Source organism: Oxyura jamaicensis, chromosome 4 (assembly GCF_011077185.1).
Source record: "Oxyura jamaicensis isolate SHBP4307 breed ruddy duck chromosome 4, BPBGC_Ojam_1.0, whole genome shotgun sequence".
NCBI classification, from domain to species: domain Eukaryota; kingdom Metazoa; phylum Chordata; class Aves; order Anseriformes; family Anatidae; genus Oxyura; species Oxyura jamaicensis.
In genome coordinates this window covers 15,734,238-15,755,224 of record NC_048896.1, presented here as the reverse complement: position 1 = coordinate 15,755,224, position 20,987 = coordinate 15,734,238, and the positions used below count along the sequence as shown (strand labels likewise).

The 20,987-nt window shown below is 50.1% G+C and overlaps 1 protein-coding gene across 8 annotated transcripts in view; it reads right to left on the bottom strand.

Moving 5' to 3' along the window:
- The window catches only part of ARHGEF9 (Cdc42 guanine nucleotide exchange factor 9), a 178,949-nt gene that overhangs the window by 114,497 nt on the left and 43,465 nt on the right, over positions 1-20,987 (bottom strand). The window contains exon 1 of one of the 8 annotated variants that reach the window (XM_035326530.1): positions 7,579-7,683. The exons of 6 other annotated variants lie outside the window; for them this stretch is intronic. Coding sequence is in view for 1 of the 2 variants with exons in the window: in XM_035326526.1 (XP_035182417.1) it covers positions 7,589-7,591 (3 nt within the window). In the remaining variant the exon portion in view is untranslated. Of the gene's footprint in view, positions 1-7,578; positions 7,684-20,987 lie in introns of those variants that run through there. One more of the 8 variants, XM_035326526.1, reaches the window with a different exon arrangement.

The window sequence follows — 20,987 nt, the reverse complement described above, 5'->3', positions numbered from 1 at the left end:
CACTGCTCCAAGTATTCCGTGGAAACCAAAAACAAGAATTTCACCACAGGATGGGAAGCACCACACTGAACTTCAAAGGTCACCCCTTGGTAGACGCGTTACACACACAGACACAGAGCCCAGGCCAGCTGCAGCAGATGAACTCTTTCCCATTCTTCACCTGTTCTAATTTTATCTCGGAAAACAAGAAGCGTTATACAACACAATTATGTCCCCAGTGCAGAGATCCATTTATTTATGACCGTTTCATTTAATACAAAGAGCCAGACAATAATCACAGGAAGCCCAAGGAGGTTGCGATGTACTTGTGCAGCAGCCCTCTTGAAAACTGACCACGTTCAGATGCAGGAGCCTCAATGCCCTGAGCAGTGACGTGGCAGACACTAACCAGGGCTAGCCTTGGACCATGTCTGGAGACCTCAGTTAATGCTGGTTCCTTCTACAAACGGATCCAGCATCTCAGCAGGTTGGGCTCTGTTGAATTAAATCACTTGCACGATGCTGAGAGGGGGAGATGAAGCCGAAGCCACGTCACTGGGATCTGACAAGGTGCCCAGAGGCTTCTTGCAGGGCACCCTGATGGGGTGCCGTCTGCATCCCGGCACGGTGACAGTGCACACGACGAGGAGCCGTGTGCTGGTATCATCAGGTGTCATAGCGTTTGTAACACTACACAAATCCAAGCTCAGATGGCACAGGGAGAGTGCCCGTCAGGGGCTTGATTCCATCGGGCTTGTCTGGATACCACTGAGAAAAAGGAAACTTCTATTTCTAAGTTTATTTGAACTTAAAGCATTAAGAAAGACTAAACTCTCATGCCCCTGGCAATCACGTTGCTTTCCCTTCTATGTACATCTGCTCCACATCCCAGCCGGAACTGTAGAAACATCTTCAGACTCCCAGTTTGGGGAAAAAGAAAAAAAAAAAAAAAGCTTCAAATCCAGCAGAAATCAGCCAAGGTAACATCAATTACCCTGGGCACACAAAAAGACTGCAGGGGCTGAGAAAGTTCAGTTTAGAAGATGACCCATCAACGTTCAGACGTTCGCTGTAACCTTACATAAGCTCTCTTTTGTCTGAAAAACTGGCCCCGGAACATGCACAGACATTTACTTCTTAAGTTTACAGCTCAGGCTTGGGGGCTTGCAGTTGAGCTTGGAAATAAGACCAAAAATCAAAGCCCGACCTGCCGAAAAACCCAAGACAAGTCCCTTCCTTCCACTGCTCCCCCCCAGGCACACTTACAGGAACTCCAGCGCTTCTGAAATTAAATTGCAGGGGTCTTCACAACCACACACCCCTGGACAAAGTGGTAAGTGAAAAAGAAAAGCCATCACCCAGGAGAAACTACGGCACTAAGCCCAGGGTCAGCGTTCCCGATGCGGTCCCTGAGAAACACAGAAGCAGAGAAGAGAAAGCTCTTCACCAGGAGAATCAAAGGGTGTCCTTCAGTTTTGACACAACCCAGGAAGATCCTTTGAAACCCAACGCGCCGCATTTCCTATACAGTTAAAAAACAACCCTAAAAGAGTATTTTCACCTGCCTGAGCCTGCGGAGGTCCAGCAATTAGCAGTGCAAGAGCGAGATCTTGGGCAGCACGGAAACAGCACAGTCCACGAGGCACACGCTAACAGCCGGGTCAGAAACCGCATGGAGGAAAGGGCAGGAGAGAAAAGGAAGTTTCCAGCTCTGCTTTTTCGGCTGACCTTGCAGAAAGCGTGGGTTTAATGAGCAGCTCTCCTGCACGAGGGCTCGCCAATCCCTGTGGATCAGATCATCACCACCTCGGCATGGCCAGGCCAGGCGCTGCGCCAGCGCACCACGAGAAATAGAAAGGCTCGTGAACCTGGGAGCCCTGCCGCAGTGCTTACTGCTGGGACTTCAACTTCTTTCTGCTGCTCAGGCAGCCAGAGCTAGTTCTGAGGGAAACAGCAAGTTTTCCACCGTGTATATATTAGGAAAGCAGAGCCCAGGCACGATCCTGGGACTTACTGAGGGTCACGACACGGCGCTGTGGCAGGCGGGAGCAGAAGCCACGGCCCTGCTTCAGGCAAGAAGGGTAAGGAAGGGAAGAAGTCACCTCCAGCTCCTCGCAGCCCTCCTCAAACCCCTTCGGCCACTCTGGCAGTTTTAGCTGCCCTGGATTGCTCCTTGTCAAGATATTGAGGAAAGAAAAAAAAAACATCTGATTAAGAGGCTGACCCACGGGTCTCATGTTCTTCACACAAATTAACCTAGAGCCTGAGACTTTTTTTATATAAATCATTTTCTCCTTCTCTCTGCCTCCCCCCCAAAAAGGAGAGGGAATAGTCTATTGAATCTGACACGTAATGAAGAAAACAACGCAAGACAACCTAATGAAGTAGGAATTCCAGCAGGATCTCAGCAGATATATGAATGGAACATGAAACACTCCTTTTTATCACCCATAATATCAGCATTAAAAGAGAAAAAACGATGGCAGTGAAGGCGCGGTGTGATTTCCCGCATGCCCAACGTTATCTTGGGTTAAAACAAGGCATCCTGTAGCATGGCAGACACGGGGGGAGCTGAACAGAAAGCACTACTGCATACAAACCCAACCCAGGGAGAGATAACCAGAGGTCCGGAGCAACAGCCAGGCTCCTGGCGCACACCGGCTCCCTGGAACAGGCATTAGGGATTTCACAGCCTGGAACTACTCCCAGGTACGAGACTTCTGCCATCCTCTAGCAATATTCCTCCTTCCCTGCCCACGTTACATAACAGGACGCGTTATTTATTTATTTCTTGATAAGATGCCTTTTCATAACAATAGGAACTATTGGAGACTGAGATAACTTGATGAATTTTTCCTATTATCTAAGAGCTTAGTCACTCAGGGAATTAGTCATGTTCAGAATAACAGCCCGGCTCACAGAGATTCAGAGCAACCATTCTGGAGCAGCAGCAGCTAATGTCATAAATACATTAAGACGTTAGCTTGAAGCATTTCAGAGATTTTTCAAGAAGTCTTTAAAAAAAATAAAAAACTCTCTGCCCGTACACAAGGAAATCGGGTTCTCAGCGGTTAAAAACCCCCTGGGTTTTACCAAGTGTGCTGTGCTCAAACACCAAAGCCTCGAAGCAGGAGGGACAGAGGGACTTTGTGGCTTTGCAGTGAGCGCACCCTGCTCGATGCTGTACGAAATGCAGTTCTGTATTTCTACGGTACCCTCCAAGCAATGGTCTCGAAGGGTTTTCCAGACATCCCTGATCAGTCGAGATGTCCCAGGAGGCAGAGACCATCACGCCTGTCACCCAGCAGGTAGGAAGCAGGGCACGGAGCCATGGTTTGCTCATGGGACTAGGGCCAGGCCTCCTCCTCGCCAGCCCTGGGACTGACACAAGGGCAATCGGCAGCATCTATCTGGTGTTTATCCAAATAGTTTGATTTCGTGTGACATCTACTCCTTAACCTGGACATTTACTGCACACCCTTACAGCAGTGCCAGTGGGGGGCTTCACAGACAGATGGTAGAAGCCCAGAACTGGAAGTGAAATGGAAAACAGAACAGAAAGCGCATAGGAGAGATAAAATCCCCCAGAGAAATGCACTTGGTAGCACTGGCATCAGCCTTTGGGAGCTATATGACATTGCAGCACGCGCAAAGTTCTGCAGTGCTCTCTCAACCCAAATACCAACCTTCGCTGACAACAGATCCCAGGATGAGTGGGACCAAACTTTCCAAAAGCCACTCTTGTAGGAACGCCCCCCCTCCCCTTGCTTAGGCTGCAGAGTACGGCGATGACCGACCAGACAGCTCCCCTCCACCTCTGGGGGACGTGGGGTGCTCGGGGCCTCCCACGTCCCACTCTGCCAGTGCCTGGACATGGAAAGACCCTTTCCCCATCCCATGCCGGCCTGGCTTCCCCCTCCCCACTGCATTTGCTTATCCAGAGTTCCAAAAATGAAGATCCAACCCAAACTGCTTTCTTGCCCTTCTCTCCTCCCAACTTCACGCTGAGCTTTTCAGGATGACGGAATGCCAAGAGTCTTTCTGCTTTAAACATGCTTGGATTTGCAGACTGGCAAGTGGAGAAGAATCGGCAAGGAAAAATGGAAGGAAGTTTCCTGCCTGCTGCCGTGCCCTGGTCATGGACATCGCCACGGCTTCCTGCAGTTGGCACTTTTATGCACTGAAATCTTTTTCAATGTATTTTAAGTTGTGGTGATTTACGATAGCTTACTTTCTGCTTCTGACAGCGATGTAAAATTTCAACAACAAATTGATTTTAAACGTTTGACCAACACGCACTGTAAAAATACGGCTGTACGTGGCTGAAATAGAAGAGAGCAGGGCTCCAAGTGTGGAAGCTAATGGCTGCACTCACTTTGACTTTCACAGGCACAACATTAAGTACAGATTTAGACTCTACGTGGGGAAGTAAAAATGAAGAGGCAAGCTTGTTTTTCTTTTAATAAATACAAAGGTTTGGGGAAAAAAAAAAAAACTCTGTCCTTATCAGATGAAAAAACGCTATTCCAGAAAGGGCTGTGTTACGGCGTGATTTAAGCCAACTCATTTCATTATCGTGCCGGATCAATATGCTCTGTGCAGACCTACCCAAAGCATCCCCACGCTTGCAATGCTGCCCAGATGTGTAGATTTATTCTCACTGCTACCCATGACAATTAGTTTCATCTTTCAGGGTTAAAAACAGATACTAGCAGAGTTTAGCAACTTAGTACCAATGAAGCATGTAAAATACCCTCATGGGATGCTAGCATAATTGGCAAAAGATTAATTGTTTAAAAAACGGAAAGCAGCACATGCAAAGGAGGAAAAAAGAAGCCCCGACAGCTTAATATTATGGAATAATAGCTAGGTTTAAGGGGCTAATTTAGAAATAAAGAACCACCTGCCATGAGAACAAAAGGTGCTATCACTTGTAAAATACAGTGACACGCTTCTTATAGATGACTAACGGAGTGGGTCCGATTCTTTAAGCCAAGCAGGGCTGAGTGACAGAAAGCAGCCCTTGCAGCTACACAGTGCAGTGCAGCAGCAGTCTAAAATAAAATCTACGTTCAGCCCGACGTGCCCGGCAGAACCGAGTCCAGGGGTGCTATCCAAAATAAACGTCTATTGCTGTTCTTTCGGAGACGTACATAAAATAACTAAGGGGGGAAAGACAATCAAAAACACATATTCAGAGGCTCGGTGCTCAAGAAAATTGGCCCAGTGTTCTCTCGCTGGAAGGGTAAGGGTCCCTGCCATACGGCCGGCCGACCTTCGCTGGGGAGCGACAGGAGTAAACCTCGTTGCATTTCTACAGCCCGCTTTTAGCCAGGAGACCGAGGTGCTGACATTCACAGCGACTCAGCGAGAGGCAGCTGCTTCTGGTGTGGGACGACTCAGAGGAACTCACCTACGGTAACGGCAAGCAAAACCTGACGTTGCCGGAATGCGATATCTGTGCTGGCGTGTGGCCAGGACACCTGGTCCACTCATCCTTGCCTTGCAGGAAAAAAAAAAAAAGAGAGCAGAGCTTGGATGGACCAAAGGTCACAGCAGGACCCTGGCTTGGCAGCGCAGCCAGGCGCTTTGCCCTCTGCGTCCCCTGGGCCGTGGCGAGCAGGCTCCCCGCGCAGCCGCTGCTGCAGAGATCCCTGCTGGATTCACCTCACGTGCTGCGATTCTTTTCTCCGCTCTGTGATCCGTTGTTTGTTTGTTTGTTTGTTTTTTTACCTTAATTTCAGATGATAAAGAGATGCACCAAGAACCTTCAAATACTGCTGAGGTGGTAAAACCGGCACACGAAATGCAGAAGCCACAGCCCTCTCTTTCGTTTTTCCCTTATTAGATGGAGCAGCATTGGGAAATTCCTGGGCAGAACCTGCTGCAAAATCCATCACCAGCGTTTGACTGCCCCCCCTCCAAAAATCAAATATTAAATTACAGGCTATTCAGCAACCACTACAATTTCTGTCGAAGAGAAGGCAAAGATTAGTCTAATCAGAACAAAATAACAAGGTCTGCTTATTGCCATCAACAAGAAAGGAAGCTGGAAAGATAAAGAGGGCAAGAAAGTGTCGAGTGCGGTGCCGTGTCGGTCAGAAACGCGCTGGCCCCGCACCACCTCCCCTCCCCTCCCCTCCCTGCCAGAGCTCAGCAGTCACCCAGGGGGAAAGGGAAAAGGATGAAAGAGCCCCGTCCGGCTTTTCCACCAGCACTTTTCTTTCAGCGTGGTAATCTCTGAAAATGTAAATCAGCAAATGGGTGGAAGGCGATTTGTGTTGCTTGGACACCGGCGAAGAGGGGAAAAGTGCTAGGCTGGCACACATGTGGGGAGGTGCAGGCACGCTTGGAACAAAAAGCCTGGGTGCCTGCAGGGTGGGAGCGGGCAGCAAAACCCCCCAGCTCCTGCTGGGTGCCAGACAAGCCTTAAATAGGACCCTAACAAATTTGCTGGCTGCCGCAGGCTGCTGTCAGCACCCCCACGCTACGCTTCCAGTGCCGGCACCAGGAGCACAAAGCGTTGGGCTCCTCTCTAAGTGCCTCGCAGGGGATGGAGGGCAGGAGCGAGCCGCAGGGGGCTCACGGAGCTGGCAGAGGACGGGCAGCAGGAGAGACCCAGCAGGGATTGCTGTGCTGGCTCCAAACCCAGCCCTGCTGCCAGGAGGCACTGGGTGCCCCCGACGGAGCTGGGTGACGCCAGCAGGGCCAATGCCACCAGTGGCCATGGGACGAGCCTGCTGGGGTGTCCTGCGGCTCCCCCGGGGACAGCGAGCACCCAGGGGAGGACGAAACAAAACAGCAAAATCCCACAAAACCCAGCCCAGCGCAGGGAACGGGAAGCGGGGGAAATGCTGCTGCAAAGCCGAGCGGTACGAGGACGGGAGGAGGACCTCAGTAACAGCCGCATCTCTTTGCGGGGAAGTTTCTGAATGAGGAGACCCTCGCCAAGGCGGGGGAATCGCCCCAGTTCCCCTCCTGGCAGATACAGCCCCTGGGGGCCGTGCTCGAGACACGGCGAGGGCATCCGCAAAGCGTCTTTTTTTTTTTTTTTTTTCCCCTCTGTCACTGCTTGAACTGCTTTCCCCAAGCCTCATCCCTTCGGAGGAGCGTTTGGCAGTCCGATGCGAGCCAGGCAGGGATGCTCCGGCGTGGCAGCACCCAGCCTCTCCCCGCGCCGCAACTCATCATCCGCAGAAGGGGCAGAGCTGACAGGTCCCAGCGGCGGCAGCGCGGCCGCCAGCCGGCATCCCCGGGCCGGTGCTCCTCTCCTCGCAGTCCTCTCCCACACACACGCGCCTGGCAAACCCTCTGCTTTCCCCCGGCGAGCCCCCGACCCACCCAGCCGAAACCCACCTCCCCAGCCCCTGCCGAGCGCCTCTCCCCCCCCTCCCACGCCCCGGCGAACGCACACCCTCCTTCCTCCCTTCTCATCCCGTCTTTCTGCTCGGCTGTTTGGTACCACCGAGTCCAGAAAATGGCTACGGGGGGATCCACGCTTTCAAGGACAGGGAGTAAAGGAGGAGTCGGGAGCTAGGACGGCGGCTTGTTTCCCCTTCAAAGTACTGCAGCGAGAGGAAAAGAGAAAGACGTAGCTACCTGAACTCACCATTCCTGATCCATCCCTTAGCCACTGCATCTTGCTTCTGATGATGTCCTTATTATCAGGGAGGGGAAAAAAAAAAATCCCTACTGCCTGGCGAGAGCTGGCAGGAAAAAGAAAGAAAAAAAAAAAAAAAGAAGCCCCCCACCCCCACCCTAGCCTTCAGTCAGCCATCCCTCAGCCTGGCAATCCCGTGCCTCTGTCGGGAGCACGTTATTAGCAGCCTCCTCACTACCTGGGCTCGTAGTTATTTCTTTCAGTCACAGACCGAGGGATTTGAGGGGAGGGGGCCGTCCTTTTTGCTGCCTTGCCGTGCTTTGCAACTCCGCGGGAGGGGAGGGCAGGGAGGGGAAGGGCCCCCGCAAGAACTTCGCGAGGGTCCCCGCGCCGCCCGGTGCCCTGCCCTCCTCCTGCTGCTGCTGCAGGGTGCCGGACCCGCAGAGCCCTCGTGTCTCCGTGCCCAGCAAGGGGCTGGGAGCTCTGCTGGCATCCCAAGGGCAGCGAGCTCTCGCTCTGCTCCACGTGCGGGGCAAGTCCCTTCCCACCGGAGCAAAACCTCGCAGCCCGGTGAAGGGCTCTCCCCTTCTGGCACCTGGGTTAAAACCTCCCGGTTTTAATCCCCGCTGCCTACTCCCGTCGCTTTTTCCTGACTTTTCGGTCAGAGCGAGGGAACGACAGCCCCCCGTGCTGTTGGGAAAGAAAAGACGCTCGTGGAAGTGTTCGGCGCCAGCACAGCCGCCCACCGAGCCGGGGAGCCGAGATCGGTCTGTCTGGCGCTGCCTGGAAGAGGCTGCGGTGTGTTGGACTGGCACTGCCGGCTGAAGCAGGACCGAACCCTCCCGGTTCTTCCAGACAGGACCTTCACATCAGCATCGTTCTCCCCGTATCGCAGAGGACACACGGAGATCGAAAAGGGTTGGCCAAGGCCATGCAAAGAGGCTGCTGCGCCGTGGCCGCGGCCCCTTGCCCGACAGCCCTGGGAAGGAGCAGAGCATCACAAGGGCTGACACCCACCTCAGTGCCGTAAAGCCCAGCAACACTCCTGACATCTCTCCGGCACCCGAGGAAGTCTGCAACTAGCCCCAGGGGCATGAGAGGGCAGATAAAGTCACGGAGACTACGTGGGTTCCTGCTCTGGGTACCCTGGATCCACGTGTAGGGAAGCTGCAGCCTCCTCTACCACGTCCGCAGAGGGTTTAGGGTTGTTTGAAGGGTTATGGTGTGTTGTGATTTTTTGACTGTGCACTCCTGCCTCAAGGGCAGAAGGGCATTTGAATCTCCCGGTCCTGACCTCTAGAGGAGTCAACATTTTTCCTGCAGCTGAAGATTTCGAGTCAGGGAACAACACGCAGCTCCACGTGGCTGCCACTTTCTGCTAGCCCTGCGCCAGTCAGCGGGATGTACGAGGGACCAGAGCCTAGGTGTCTTCCCTTATTTATTTAAGTAAGCCAGAACAAAAGCACAGGCAAGAGCAAAGGGATGCTGCCCAGCATCTTTGTGTCACTTGGGCCCCACGTAGCCCGCTCCAGTTACATCAAGCCACATCCCATCACCTTTCATACAGACACTGACAGCCGTCCTTGTTCCTGGAGATGGACAACAAGAGAAAGAGGCGGGAGGCAAACACTTAGAGATGCTCAAACTCCAGAATTCTGCCTAGGTTAAGTAACGGAAAATCCGAGTAAATTATTTATACAAAGGAGGGCTCTAGTCTGAAAAATCCCATCTCCGAAATCTTTCTGGAAGAGACGTCCAATTCCCTGCTGAGTAATACAGCGATGGCCGCATCGTTGTGCAGCCCTGGTTTTCACAAAACCCTGAGATACGTCACCTATTTGGGATCTCGTTCTGATCCACTGCAATTTCACCACCGATTCAAAAGCTACAGGGGTTGTGGAGAGCTGGGATGGAAGAACTGACGGACAGCCACGTCCCCGAATGGATGGGCATTGTTTCCTCCAGAAATTGGACTGAAAATGAAAGCAATGATCGGGTTACCTGTCATTGAAGGGTAAATGCTTTTCCTACAAGGAAGGACCAAAAGAGAGACCCGCAGTACTGTCCAGCATACACACAAATAACACGGGACCCTCCTAAGCACAAGATCACCTTAAAACCACACCGAAGCGTGCTGGTAACTCCACTGACTTCAGTCCAAGGGACACCCATCTTAACCCTGACAGCGCAAACGGAGGGAGCACTTGTCTGGCGCATCCCATCGCGTCGCTCTAATTGGTGAAGTGGATGTGGGGGAGGTCGATTTGTGTTGCGGCTTGTTGCACACACACAGAAATCACACCGCTTTCTCTCCTCCCGCTGTCAGCTGTTGATTAGGCCCATCAGTAAGGCTAATGTTCCTCTGCTTCGCTTCCTATCCCTTGGTTACGCTAAGCAGATTTGGGGAGTAAACCAAAGGTTGCCAGGTTAATTCTCCATCCCTATGAAGGTGACGAGAGGCAGCAAGAAGCAGAGATTAGCCAAATCCCTGAATCGGCGTCAGTCTGCACACAAATCCCACCTCGCCCAGACCAGCGGGGCAGTGATTCTCTCTGCTGCACAAAAACCTCAAAGAACCCAGCTGCGCTTCCTCCTCCGAGCAGACACAGCCTTGTTGCCTCCATCTCCACGGAACGGCCACACAGCAGGCAGGGACCCACCCCAGAGGACACACAGGTACAGGAAGAGCCACCCGCCAGCTTCCCTGCAACCCCGCAGCAGGGGAAGAAACTCGCCCTTTGGGAAAATCTGGGGAAAAGGCTCCTTGGCTCCTCTGCCAGGCATGTGAGCAGGAATGCTCCGAAAAAACCACCACTGCAGGTGGCCCGACCAGCACACAGCGGAGATTTCGTGTTTCAAACGAGGCACTGGAGCTGGAGTCACACACAGCACCACGGAGCAGCGCTGCGGACACTGCACTGGTTATAAAACCCGCATCGCTAAGGGGAAACAGAGGCAACCTCCTGTGTGCAGTATTTGGGCACTGGAAGTTTGCACACTGGTTCCTTCCCCGTGATTTAGCCCACAAAAACATCATTTCTGCTACCCACGAGAGCGAGTAGTTCAGTACCGCTTGAAACAACTTGAGGAGCAGAGCAGGTCCTTGGTTTGTCTTGGGGGTTGTTCCAGCAGACAAACCCCGTGAGAACCCAAACGTTTCTCATTAATAACACAACTTCCCATTCGTTCTCAGAAGAACTGTGGTCTGGTCACATTTTAGCTGCCGCAGACCCCAGAAGTCTCTGTCCCTACAGAACCAGCCCGTAACACCTTGGATCTCGGGTGAGCAGAGCTGTGAAGGCGTGGACAAGGTTTACCTGGAAGCTGCTCTGCAGCAGCAGTTGTGGCTGATGTAAGTACTGTAATTATTAGATTAATGCCACTTTTCTGTGTGCAACTTTTTTCTCTTAATTACTTGCAGCTGGAGCGACTGATTCAAAAGCAAAGCAAACGGCGACGAGCAGAAGGATGCTTGCTATCACGGCACGCTGCTGAAAAAGCAAAAAGAAATCTCTAGCCCTGGACCTCATCTCATACACTTGGAGCTAGGCAAGCGACACACAAAAAAACTTTAACGGCATCCCCACTGCACTCCGCTGCCCGACCCGACGCGTGCAGCCACTCGCCCTGCCCTCCCGCCCTGTTCACTGCTACGCTGCAGCACCGCGGGGCAGCTCCGGGGTCCAGGTCCCCAGCTTGAGGCGGATGGGGATCCCAAACCGGGTGACCTTGCAGCCCACAAGAGCAGTGAAGGAAGGACAGCAGCATCACCGGATTTCACCTGCCTCTAATCTCTTTTCCTCACCATGCCCTATCACTGCCGAAATCCCCTCTGGATCGCTCAAGGCTGCCTTTCTTTAACCACACCGTAAGAACACTGCTATGAACTGCCCTCTGGGCATGGAAACTTCTTCAGAGATGCTCCTCTCCTACCCTTTACGAGGGGATTTCCCCTGCTGTCTTTTGACCCCTCTTCTCCCCTGCAATGCTCGCTGCCGGCACGGAGCACGCCCCCGGCCCCCCAGCCAGCAGCTCCCCATGGAGGTGCGTACCCTGAATTGCCTCCATCAGGTGGGAGCCTGGCAGTGCTCTGTGGAGAGCCCTTCCTCACGACGGTTATTGCGTCGCTGCGGCGGGCAGATGTTCTTCGTTACGTATCAGAGAGCACAGATACGTTCTCGCAGCCATTGTCTCTATTGAACTGCAGAGAAAAGGCACCAAATCCTACAGGTTAATTAATGAGAAGGGAGGGGAGTTTGTCTAACCTCTGCTAGGAATTAGCCAGCGTGGCTTTATAAACCAATCAGCCACACTGCACAGCTACAAAATAAGTATCTTCCTTCAGGAAAAAAAGAAAAAAAAAAAAAAACACAACACAAACCCTATGGAATACTTTCATAATGGCCCAGTGCTTCTCAGATTAGCGGAGCAATAACGCAGTGCTTCAGGCTCTTGCAAAGTATTATTATTTATGGTACATTACAAGGTAGATTGTTTGCTCTTTAATAGGAGATGACATATTCAGAAGCCCCAGATACGTGTCCTCCTGAACCGACTCTGACACCAAGACAGTTTTAGTCATAAATTAAAGGACTTGAACAAGTGCAGGAAAATAATTTGCTCTGATGTAACCGATCGGGATCTTGCTGTTTGCCAGACAAAAAAGGAAAAAGATTTTCATCTCCCCATTGCAGCTGCAAACCAGGTGCACGAGGAGCTCCCCTGACTTGCCCAAGGTTATACATCGAAACAGTGGCACGGATGGACAGGGGAGCCCAAGCCTGGCCGTGTTTCTCTGCTCTGAAGCCACTTCTCCAGTTCAGACTACTACACGTGAAATATACCATATGTGCTATGTATGTGCTAGATGTGTAAGTATATATATAGCATATATAGAGATATTTGCTATATACTTGGCACAAACTAGAGTTATTTCTAATTTACGTGTTTGGTCCTGTTATTTAGTACATCGTATTTAGCACTCACAGCACAAACAGACTCCAATCGAGTTCCACACCGGGTGCTCCTACGGCAAAGGGGGTAAATGATCAAATGGGCACAGCCACGCCGTCCGGACGCTCTCCCCAGAGGACTTTTTGTTTGATTTTTAGCACCAAAAATCTTCTGGTGTGGAGAGGACAAAAACAACCTATAGCTCTTATAAAAGCCATAGTGAAAAACCACGGTTTGGAAACCTGTTAAAAATAAATACATAAAATAAAGGAAATGTGTTTTTTTGAGTGACCCACGCAGCCCCGAGGCCAGGATCCCCCTTCCCAGCCGCAGATGCTCCAGCCAACGCGGTCCCATACTGGCTCCCGTGCCAAGCATCTTGTTTACTACTCCCGTTCCCTCCTCACCCCCGTCTGACTGACAAGACGACTCATGCCTCAGCCCATTTGATTTGCTAATATCTTTCAACTTTTTCCAACAGTGGCATTTTTAAAACTCCCACACCTGCTTTAATTAAACCGTGGCAGCCTGTTTCCAAGGCCCGCGCTCTGTCGCTAAGGTCTCTGCTTCCGAGGTGAAAATTAATAACCTGCAGTCAAATTAAACTCAGAGAGTGATGAGGAAAGCACCCCGGTTCAGATCCCCAAGCCCGTTAAAAGCCTCTCCAGCATCCAAGTCTTCTTTATGTCCATCTGTTACCAGCACTGCCCTACTTCTGCTTATTCAGGGAAAATCCTCTGGAGATTAAAAAAAGGAATAAAACTAAATTTGAAAAAGAAAGGGCTTTACAAGTAGCACAATGCACGTATATAAATTCATTTAGTTTGTGTACTTAGAGAAAGATCCGCAGCCAAAAAAAGGTTGTTTTTTTTAAAAGCGAACAAGAGCTTAGCATTACAATTCACAAGAAGATCTACAGGGAACCGGTGCCCGAGCTCCCCCTGCCACGACCTTCATGGCCCAAAGGGACTGAGGAAGCCATAAACCCTGCTCCTTCCTCGGGCCCATGGCAGGACCCAGGGACAAGTGTCCAGCCCCCATGGCATGGCCATGCCTCCTGCCCCGAGCGTGCACAGCCCTCCCGGGTCTCACATCACACCGAGCTCCTGTCCGCCCCCGTCACCCACACCCCGTGGGATCCCACTGGAGCTGGGTGTTTCCAGAGAACGCATCCCAGCCTGGTCCTAGGCCCACAGATACATCCTGACCCCTGGGACAGACAGCTTTTCCCCCTTTTTCTGCAGCAGCAGCAACCACGGCGGTGAGATGGTTGGGTACGATCCGGGCATGGCACAGAGCTCTGCTGGCCTCCAGGGGAGTAGGGCTTGAATATCAATTTTACAGCTCGGATCTCAATAAGCAAAGCTATTGCAGAAGGCAAGTAGATTGGTCTCCCAAGTCCTCACATCGCCATCAGGCAGGCGAAGGCTTAATGAGCAGGTCATATTTATAAGGTTATGGCCACAGTTCATCAAAATGCACAGAGCAACGTGGAGGATCCTTTCGCATTCACTCATTGTTCCTCTAGCTCAATTATTTAACGCAAGCTGCGACCTGCGGCCCCAGATGAAGGCTTTAAGCAACTCGGATCCCAGCCATGTGTTGATGGCTTCAGTTGGGCTGAGTTTCAAGTGCTTGGGGAGAGACCCTTACCCAAGCAAGGTGTGCAGAGAGGAGCAAAGGGAGCAGCCAGACCCCAGCCCTACAAGTACGGGCTGTCCAGCAACAGCCAGGACCACAAGGAGAGTTTTGAGCTTTGTCTCCACCATGGTGTGCATTTGTGGTACTTACATGCCTACGTTTCTGATGGACCTGGATCAGGTCAGTCTCAAGGTTTCTAGTGCCTCCCCACACTCTTCCCTTTGTTTCCTCGTGCCTGCCATCAGCTGCGCCAGCCAGGGAGCAGCTGGGCAAGCAAAACAGGCAGGGACAGGAGCAGCTGGGACCAGCCCCAACATCACCCAGAAAACTTCATGTGCTGGAGCATCATCTGCAGCTCCAATCAGCAGAAGGAAACCTCTTTGCTCAATCCCTCTGTTAACTATTGACTTTCAGAGTTGGGAAAATTACACAAAGAGGCGCTCTCCTTCGATACTTCAGGCTGCTGCAGCACCATGAAGTTTCTCTCCCAGGAAAGCGCTGCCCTGAATCGCCCACAGAAGTGAAATCAAAGAAAGGCAAAGAGATTTCTTCCCCACCTGCCATCTGCAAAGGAATGGAAATTCACCTGATAAACAGAACCACAGGCTTTCATCGCGGGCTACTTTTCAAGATCCCTTCAGGTCTCACAGTCGCCTCATCACCCTTTCACTGACACAGACAGCCCACAGGTTTTCCCACCAAGCTCAATCCACAAAGGAGCGTCCTAATCTTGTTTCATTTTGAAAAACATTCACAATTCACTTTCTGACACTCCTGTTCTTAAAGCTTCCATCCCAGTTCCCCTCCCTAAACCTACAATCCTCGCTGGTGTCCTTTGAAATTGTTAAAACTCATCTGCCTACAACAATTACCAACTCACTGCTTTAATTTCAAATGAGATGAGATCCCTCTTGGGCTTGTTTTTATTAGTGCAGAGGAAACAGGCCATAGGCTCAAAGAGTCTCTGGCTTGCCAGGAAGAAAGCAGTAGGAAGGGGCATTGCCCTCCCACTGTTCCCATGTCTTTCATTTCTGCACTGCCACACTTATGTTACGCGGTATCAGTGCAGCGGGGTGTGTGGTAACACGAGGAGACAGGCAGATCCAGGAGGAGCCAAAGGTTTCCCCGTGAAGTCATCTCACAGCAGGGATGCTCAACAGCAAATACAGGGTGTAAAGCATGGACAAGGATCATCTAACATCTTCCAGAGCACTTACAATTTTAGGTTGCAAACCAGCTGAAGTCTACAGAGGTCAAATCTCAGAAGCAGTTATAAAACCACGGTCAAATAAATAAAGGGGTTAAAACCAGCTACAGTACTGCCTGGAAAGCCCTTCTGTAGAAAAGCAATTCCTTTATTAAATGTATATCCCCACAAGCACACGAGGCCATAAATATGTAACATTCTCTCCCTCTAGTGGCTGGAGGCTTGGAAATAAAGAGGATGGAGAGTGACCTTGCAATTCCAGGGGAAAAAAATAGAGTTGTCCCAGTGTGTCTATCCCCTGAACCCTGCAGGGAGCCAGCCATCACCCTGGCAGGTACCACGCCTGCAACAGCGATGAGGCATTGCGTCCTCTGCAGCAGTCGCTCCCCAGCAGCGCTATGCAGAGCAGGATGCAAGGAGCTGCTAGCTACAGTTCGGCTCGTCTTCACTAGCCACCTACAGGTTCTTGTGCTAGAGCCACTCACCTACGTGCTTTGCCTGCACGCATTTGTTTTTCTTCTCCGCAACGCTCCGCTTTGTGCGGCTAGTGCTCGTTAATGCACCATGGCCAAGAACATGTGTGAGCCACGCTGTGCTTAGCCTCACCGTATCATCCAGTCCGTCTGCCAGGTCTGCTCACACCTTCCCACTGTCGGCACGCTTGGAGGAGAGCACGAGGCATAAAAAAGTCCCCTGGAGATGGACTGGCAGCACAAAGGGAGCAGCAGGAGCGCAAAGCAAGTCGAGATGGTATCATACGCAAAGCTCCCCAATAAACTCTTCCTGAATGCTCTCCTCTTACTGTTAGCATTGCTCAAGGGTTTTAAAGATCACAAAATACCTAACTCCACAATATGCTTTAGTTTCCCAGATTTATGTACGCACCTTCTCTGTTTGAGTGCTGGGACTTGTTTTCACATGAGCCTTCTGCTGCTCTACCCATCCTGTAAGGGCTACTAGCGTGGTACAACCTCCACTTTAAGGAAACGTAGCGTTGTTTAGAGGGACAGCATTCTTGGAAGGCAGCGTGGCACTACCAGGTCACGACAGCTCCTTTCCCCAGCTGCAATACAACGCTACCATTTCATTTATTTTAGGTAAAAAAAAAAAAGTCATGCTCAGTATCAGACATCGTTACACGGTGCCCACCACAAGCAGGTCTGAGCCTTTCCAACATCCCTGGGAAGAGAAGGTGAGTTGAAGGTCTCCACTCTGCACGGATTTGCACATCCAGGAAAAAATATCCTGGCGGAACACCTGTTTGGAACTGGGAAGGGTTAACAGAGCTGCCCACAAGGCCTCTGGCCATTAGGGCTCAGAGACTTCTCCCCTTCTCGCTACTGTGACGAGCCTGGCAAGGGTGAGACCAGCCTCATCGTATGACCATAACCATTTACATGCTGCTCTTTAAAAATAATAATAATAATAATAATAATCACATAGTACATTCACCCGAGCAGATGCCTGTAAGAACCAACGAGGCAGGCAGACGTTAAAAACCACGTTTATGCCAAAATCCCAGCAAGCTGCCCCATGCTTTTCCTGCACTGCCTTCCCAGCTACTCCTGATCCAAGAGAGTCAGGTCCCCACTTTGCCTTCCAAAACTGTCCTTTGCCGTTTGGTGCTTCGCTTGGCAGTGAGGCTTATAATTCAGTCCCAAATGCTCCCCAGCATCACTGCTGAGTACGAGGGATTATGCAGAGGTAAAGACTTCAAGCACCCATGTGGTGTGAAGTCAGAACACCATCTACTGCCTTCTGGAGTGCTAAATATACCAATATTTTACTACATGCTTGCCTACTTAGCTATCTCAAGAGCAGTCTCTATCAGTCCCTAAAGAAGGCAGTTTGCTATTTATATATAATGTGCTTTGCAATTTTTGTCACCAAAGCTCCATAGATATATTATGCATGGGGCTTTTCATCCTTATAAACTTCAACACGGGAAAAATCTATGCTGTAAACTAATCTTCACAGGTTCTTAGAAAGGAACGTTGTCAGGCGGGATGAGTGTCCTAACAGCTCCGAGAGTGTAATTCTTGTAAACGAAGGATTTTAACAATGTTTAGAACATGGCATGAGAAGTAAGTTAGACAGGCAGCCATTGACAATTTCCATGTATTCCATCTGTAGGAATGGTAGATTTTTGTTTCACCCTAGATTTATACAAAATAAAGAGGAATATAAAGTTCCTCAAGAAAGAAGTAAGCAAGATTACTCGCATAATCCAGGTAAGACTGCGAGATCATCTTTTCAGATTGCTCCCCAAATCTACTGCCACGGACTGACATGGCTGAAGACAATCACGGAGAGTTTTCAGAATCTCAGCTGTGAAAAACAAGACAGAATCAAAGGTGCAATGCTAAAATAAATGCTGGGTGCGTGGCCCTTGCTTAACCTCTCAGCCAGATGGGACCCGTAATGGCGTTTGGAAAGCATGAAGTGTACACCACAGAGCAAACCAGAGGTACCAGCGGCTACAAATGAAGCCAGAAAACTCCTCGAGTACACTGAACTAAGGAGTCTTCTTGCCATCTACCAGCTGGATCTAGTTGGGGTATTTTATTTTTGGAAAGGGGTGGATTTAAAGGGTACAGGATTGCTTATAAAACATTTCTCTTAATCTAGCTATGTTGTAAAAACATAAAAATAAGCTTTTGGGGACAGCAACCTCACTGCAAAAGCATCACAGAAGTTTTTTTGTGTAGCATGAAAAGATACAAAATGCATATCCTTAAAATGAAATGTGTGGCTTAGGTTTTACTCCGCTTCCACTCTGCAGCCGTATGTTGGCTGCTGGGTTCTATTAATAAACCTGAGCTCTGCCATTATCCCACTCTGTGTCTGGATAAGCACGACCGATGCGCAGTTTCGGGCACATAAATACTTAATGCTGATACCTTTGGTGGATAATGATGCTCAGATGTCAGCTCTGCCATAAAGAGAAGTCGATGCAGCCTCCTGCAAACTGCCCTGTTAACAGCACGCTGATCCCATACGATTCACAAACAAGAACGGGGAGGGCTTCCTTTGCATCTCCGAACGGCAGACATCCATACAGGGGCCTGTAACATCCGTACGTGTGAGCACAGCCAAGCTAGCTGCAACTGTGCAGAAACACTGCAGCCTCAGGGAAGGGCCCGTGCCACTGCTGGCAGAGCCTTGCTTCCCTTCGATAAAACTGCCCCCAGCGACACAAGGGGTGCTCGAGCCTTTCCTGGATGAAGTACCCGGAATAACTTTGCTTTCCCTCTGTTCCCTCCACAAATGACAACCTATTTGCTCTCATCAGCAGGGGCAGAACACTGTCGTAAAGCCTTTCCATCACGTGGCCCGTGACCAACTGACATGACTTCATCCTAGGCAAAACCCAAAAGTTATCTTCTACGAGGAGATAAATTTTGTTTAATCCAAAGAGGAGAGAGTGAGTTAACCTTTAACTCAAAATAACTCAAAATAGGGCAGATAGTTCTTTACCATGTTCTCGGTGCACCAGCAGCTCTAACCAGTACCCATTGGTATTTATTTGGTTACATTTCCTCCAAACCATTTCCCCGTTTTTCTGAGCCAGCAAAACTTTACTAGAAACCACGAAATAAAAACTGGTTTTCAGCAAGGATTCCCAAAACTGCTGCTCATTAGAGGACGTCTCTGTAGGTGATTTACTTTGATGCCTACAGTTCCAGCTGGAAACCAGAAAACCATTTTTCTGAGAACCTCAGCAACAGGAAAGTCACATTATCAGGAGGGATTTAGCACTTAGTGATCATCCATCAGGAGTCTTCTCTTTTCTCCAAAGTCCCCGGTAGTAATCTAGATTTTCCCCTAACTTCGAGGGTTTAAAGGAAAACAATGGGAAACCTCTTTCAGAAATCAATTAACTCCACAAAAATCAATTAACTCCACAAAACCAAGAAACAGAACAAGCACTTCTTGCCCTGTATGCATCACGTTCAGAAAAGCGAGCCTGCCTGTGACACATTAGGCACTGCAGCGCATCTCCTCCACCTTGCTGGTCTGCCAGTTGTTGTTCCATTCAGAGGTCACCCTCCCATTTCTTTACTCGATACCCAGGCTCTATTTTCCCATGCGACATAAACCTCCCAGCACCATTTTGGGCCTGGTGGGTATGAAAACTGCATGAAAAGAGAAAATGGCTCGTTACAAGCCCCGCCCCCCAAGTTTTTTTCTTTTTCTTCTCCAATTTCTTGCATTTCAGTGTTATTTTTAACATCTAATAACAGCTCTGGTCCCCATCCTGGCTGGGGCCAACTCCCGCAATACACCAGGCGCTCCCTACTTCCAGCCCACGTAAAACAGAACAAGCAAGCTCTAGTGGCTCTTAAATATTCACTTTTATTGTAATATTCTTAATGCTGAATTTTATAAGACCTCAAATCATTTACTCTCATTTACAAGGGTGATATACAACGCTGACTTTCCCCCTCCCTGACGTGGAGCTCGGTGTTGCAGGCAGCCGTTATCTCACAGTTATCTGACCGGGCTGGTTTTTTTATTTTATTTTTTTATTTTTATTTTATTTTATTTTTTAATACTTTTTTTTTTTTAAACAAGCTTTCTGAAGAAACTTTTCAGTTTCATCTAAAACCTGAAAGCTGTGTGTCAGCAGAGATTCTTCTTATAGCTCAGAGCCTTAAACTCTTCTGATTTCTTATTTGAGCCCTCACCCTCAGAAAGGAGGAAAAAACAAGACAGCAAACACCACACAAATCAGTTGCAAACGCCGTTTTCTGACCAAAACCCGCAATCTCCCTGGCAAATATTCAAGCAGCCCTGAACAAAACTGTACAGCACGGGCCTGGGAGCACAGTGCCCCAGCGCTACTGGGCTGGTAATGATGAACAAACAGTAGGGCACCAACAGGGAGTCCTGTTGGATGCTGCGGTCCTCCTGGCTCCAAAAGGAACAAAATAAAGCAAGGTATTCCATGACTACCTGCATCATGCCCAGGGAAGGCAGGGAAAGTATCTCCAAACAGCCTGTTGCTAAGATTAAAGGCATTGCTTTGTCTTCTTAACCCCTCTCTTCCTGTCGCTTCCACCAGCACCTATCCCAGTGCCTCCCAGCACCAAGGGCGGGCGGTGCGAGGGCGCACCGGGGTTTTCAGAGCCAAGCGAGCAGAGCCATCATCATTTCACCTGGAAACGAGGACATTCAATTGGATTTTTGTTTTTCCAGCTTCTTAGAAATAGTCAGGGGGGACCTAATATTAGCTCTTCCAGGAATAGTTATGTGGCTAAAAAGAGAACAAAGGTGGTAAAACAGACTGTCTGCAGCAGCCGTAGAAGAGGTTTTATTCCTCCAGCCTGTCTGTTGTTATCCCCAGGAGCTTCTGCCTTTTGTTGTCACTTGATGGAAGACCTGGATAAAACACTTGGGTCAGCTCTGTGACACCCAGCTGCCAGGGGGACAGGATTAAATGCCCATCTGCTACAGCTGACCACAAATACACGTAAGGCGACAAGGAAGGAAGAACCTCTGGGCAGCTCGAGCAGCTCTTCCTGCCCGTTGTATTAAGGAGCATACACCACAGCATGCCCAGCGGGCAAAAAACAGTGTGATACACTTTGCATTCCCTTAAAAAGT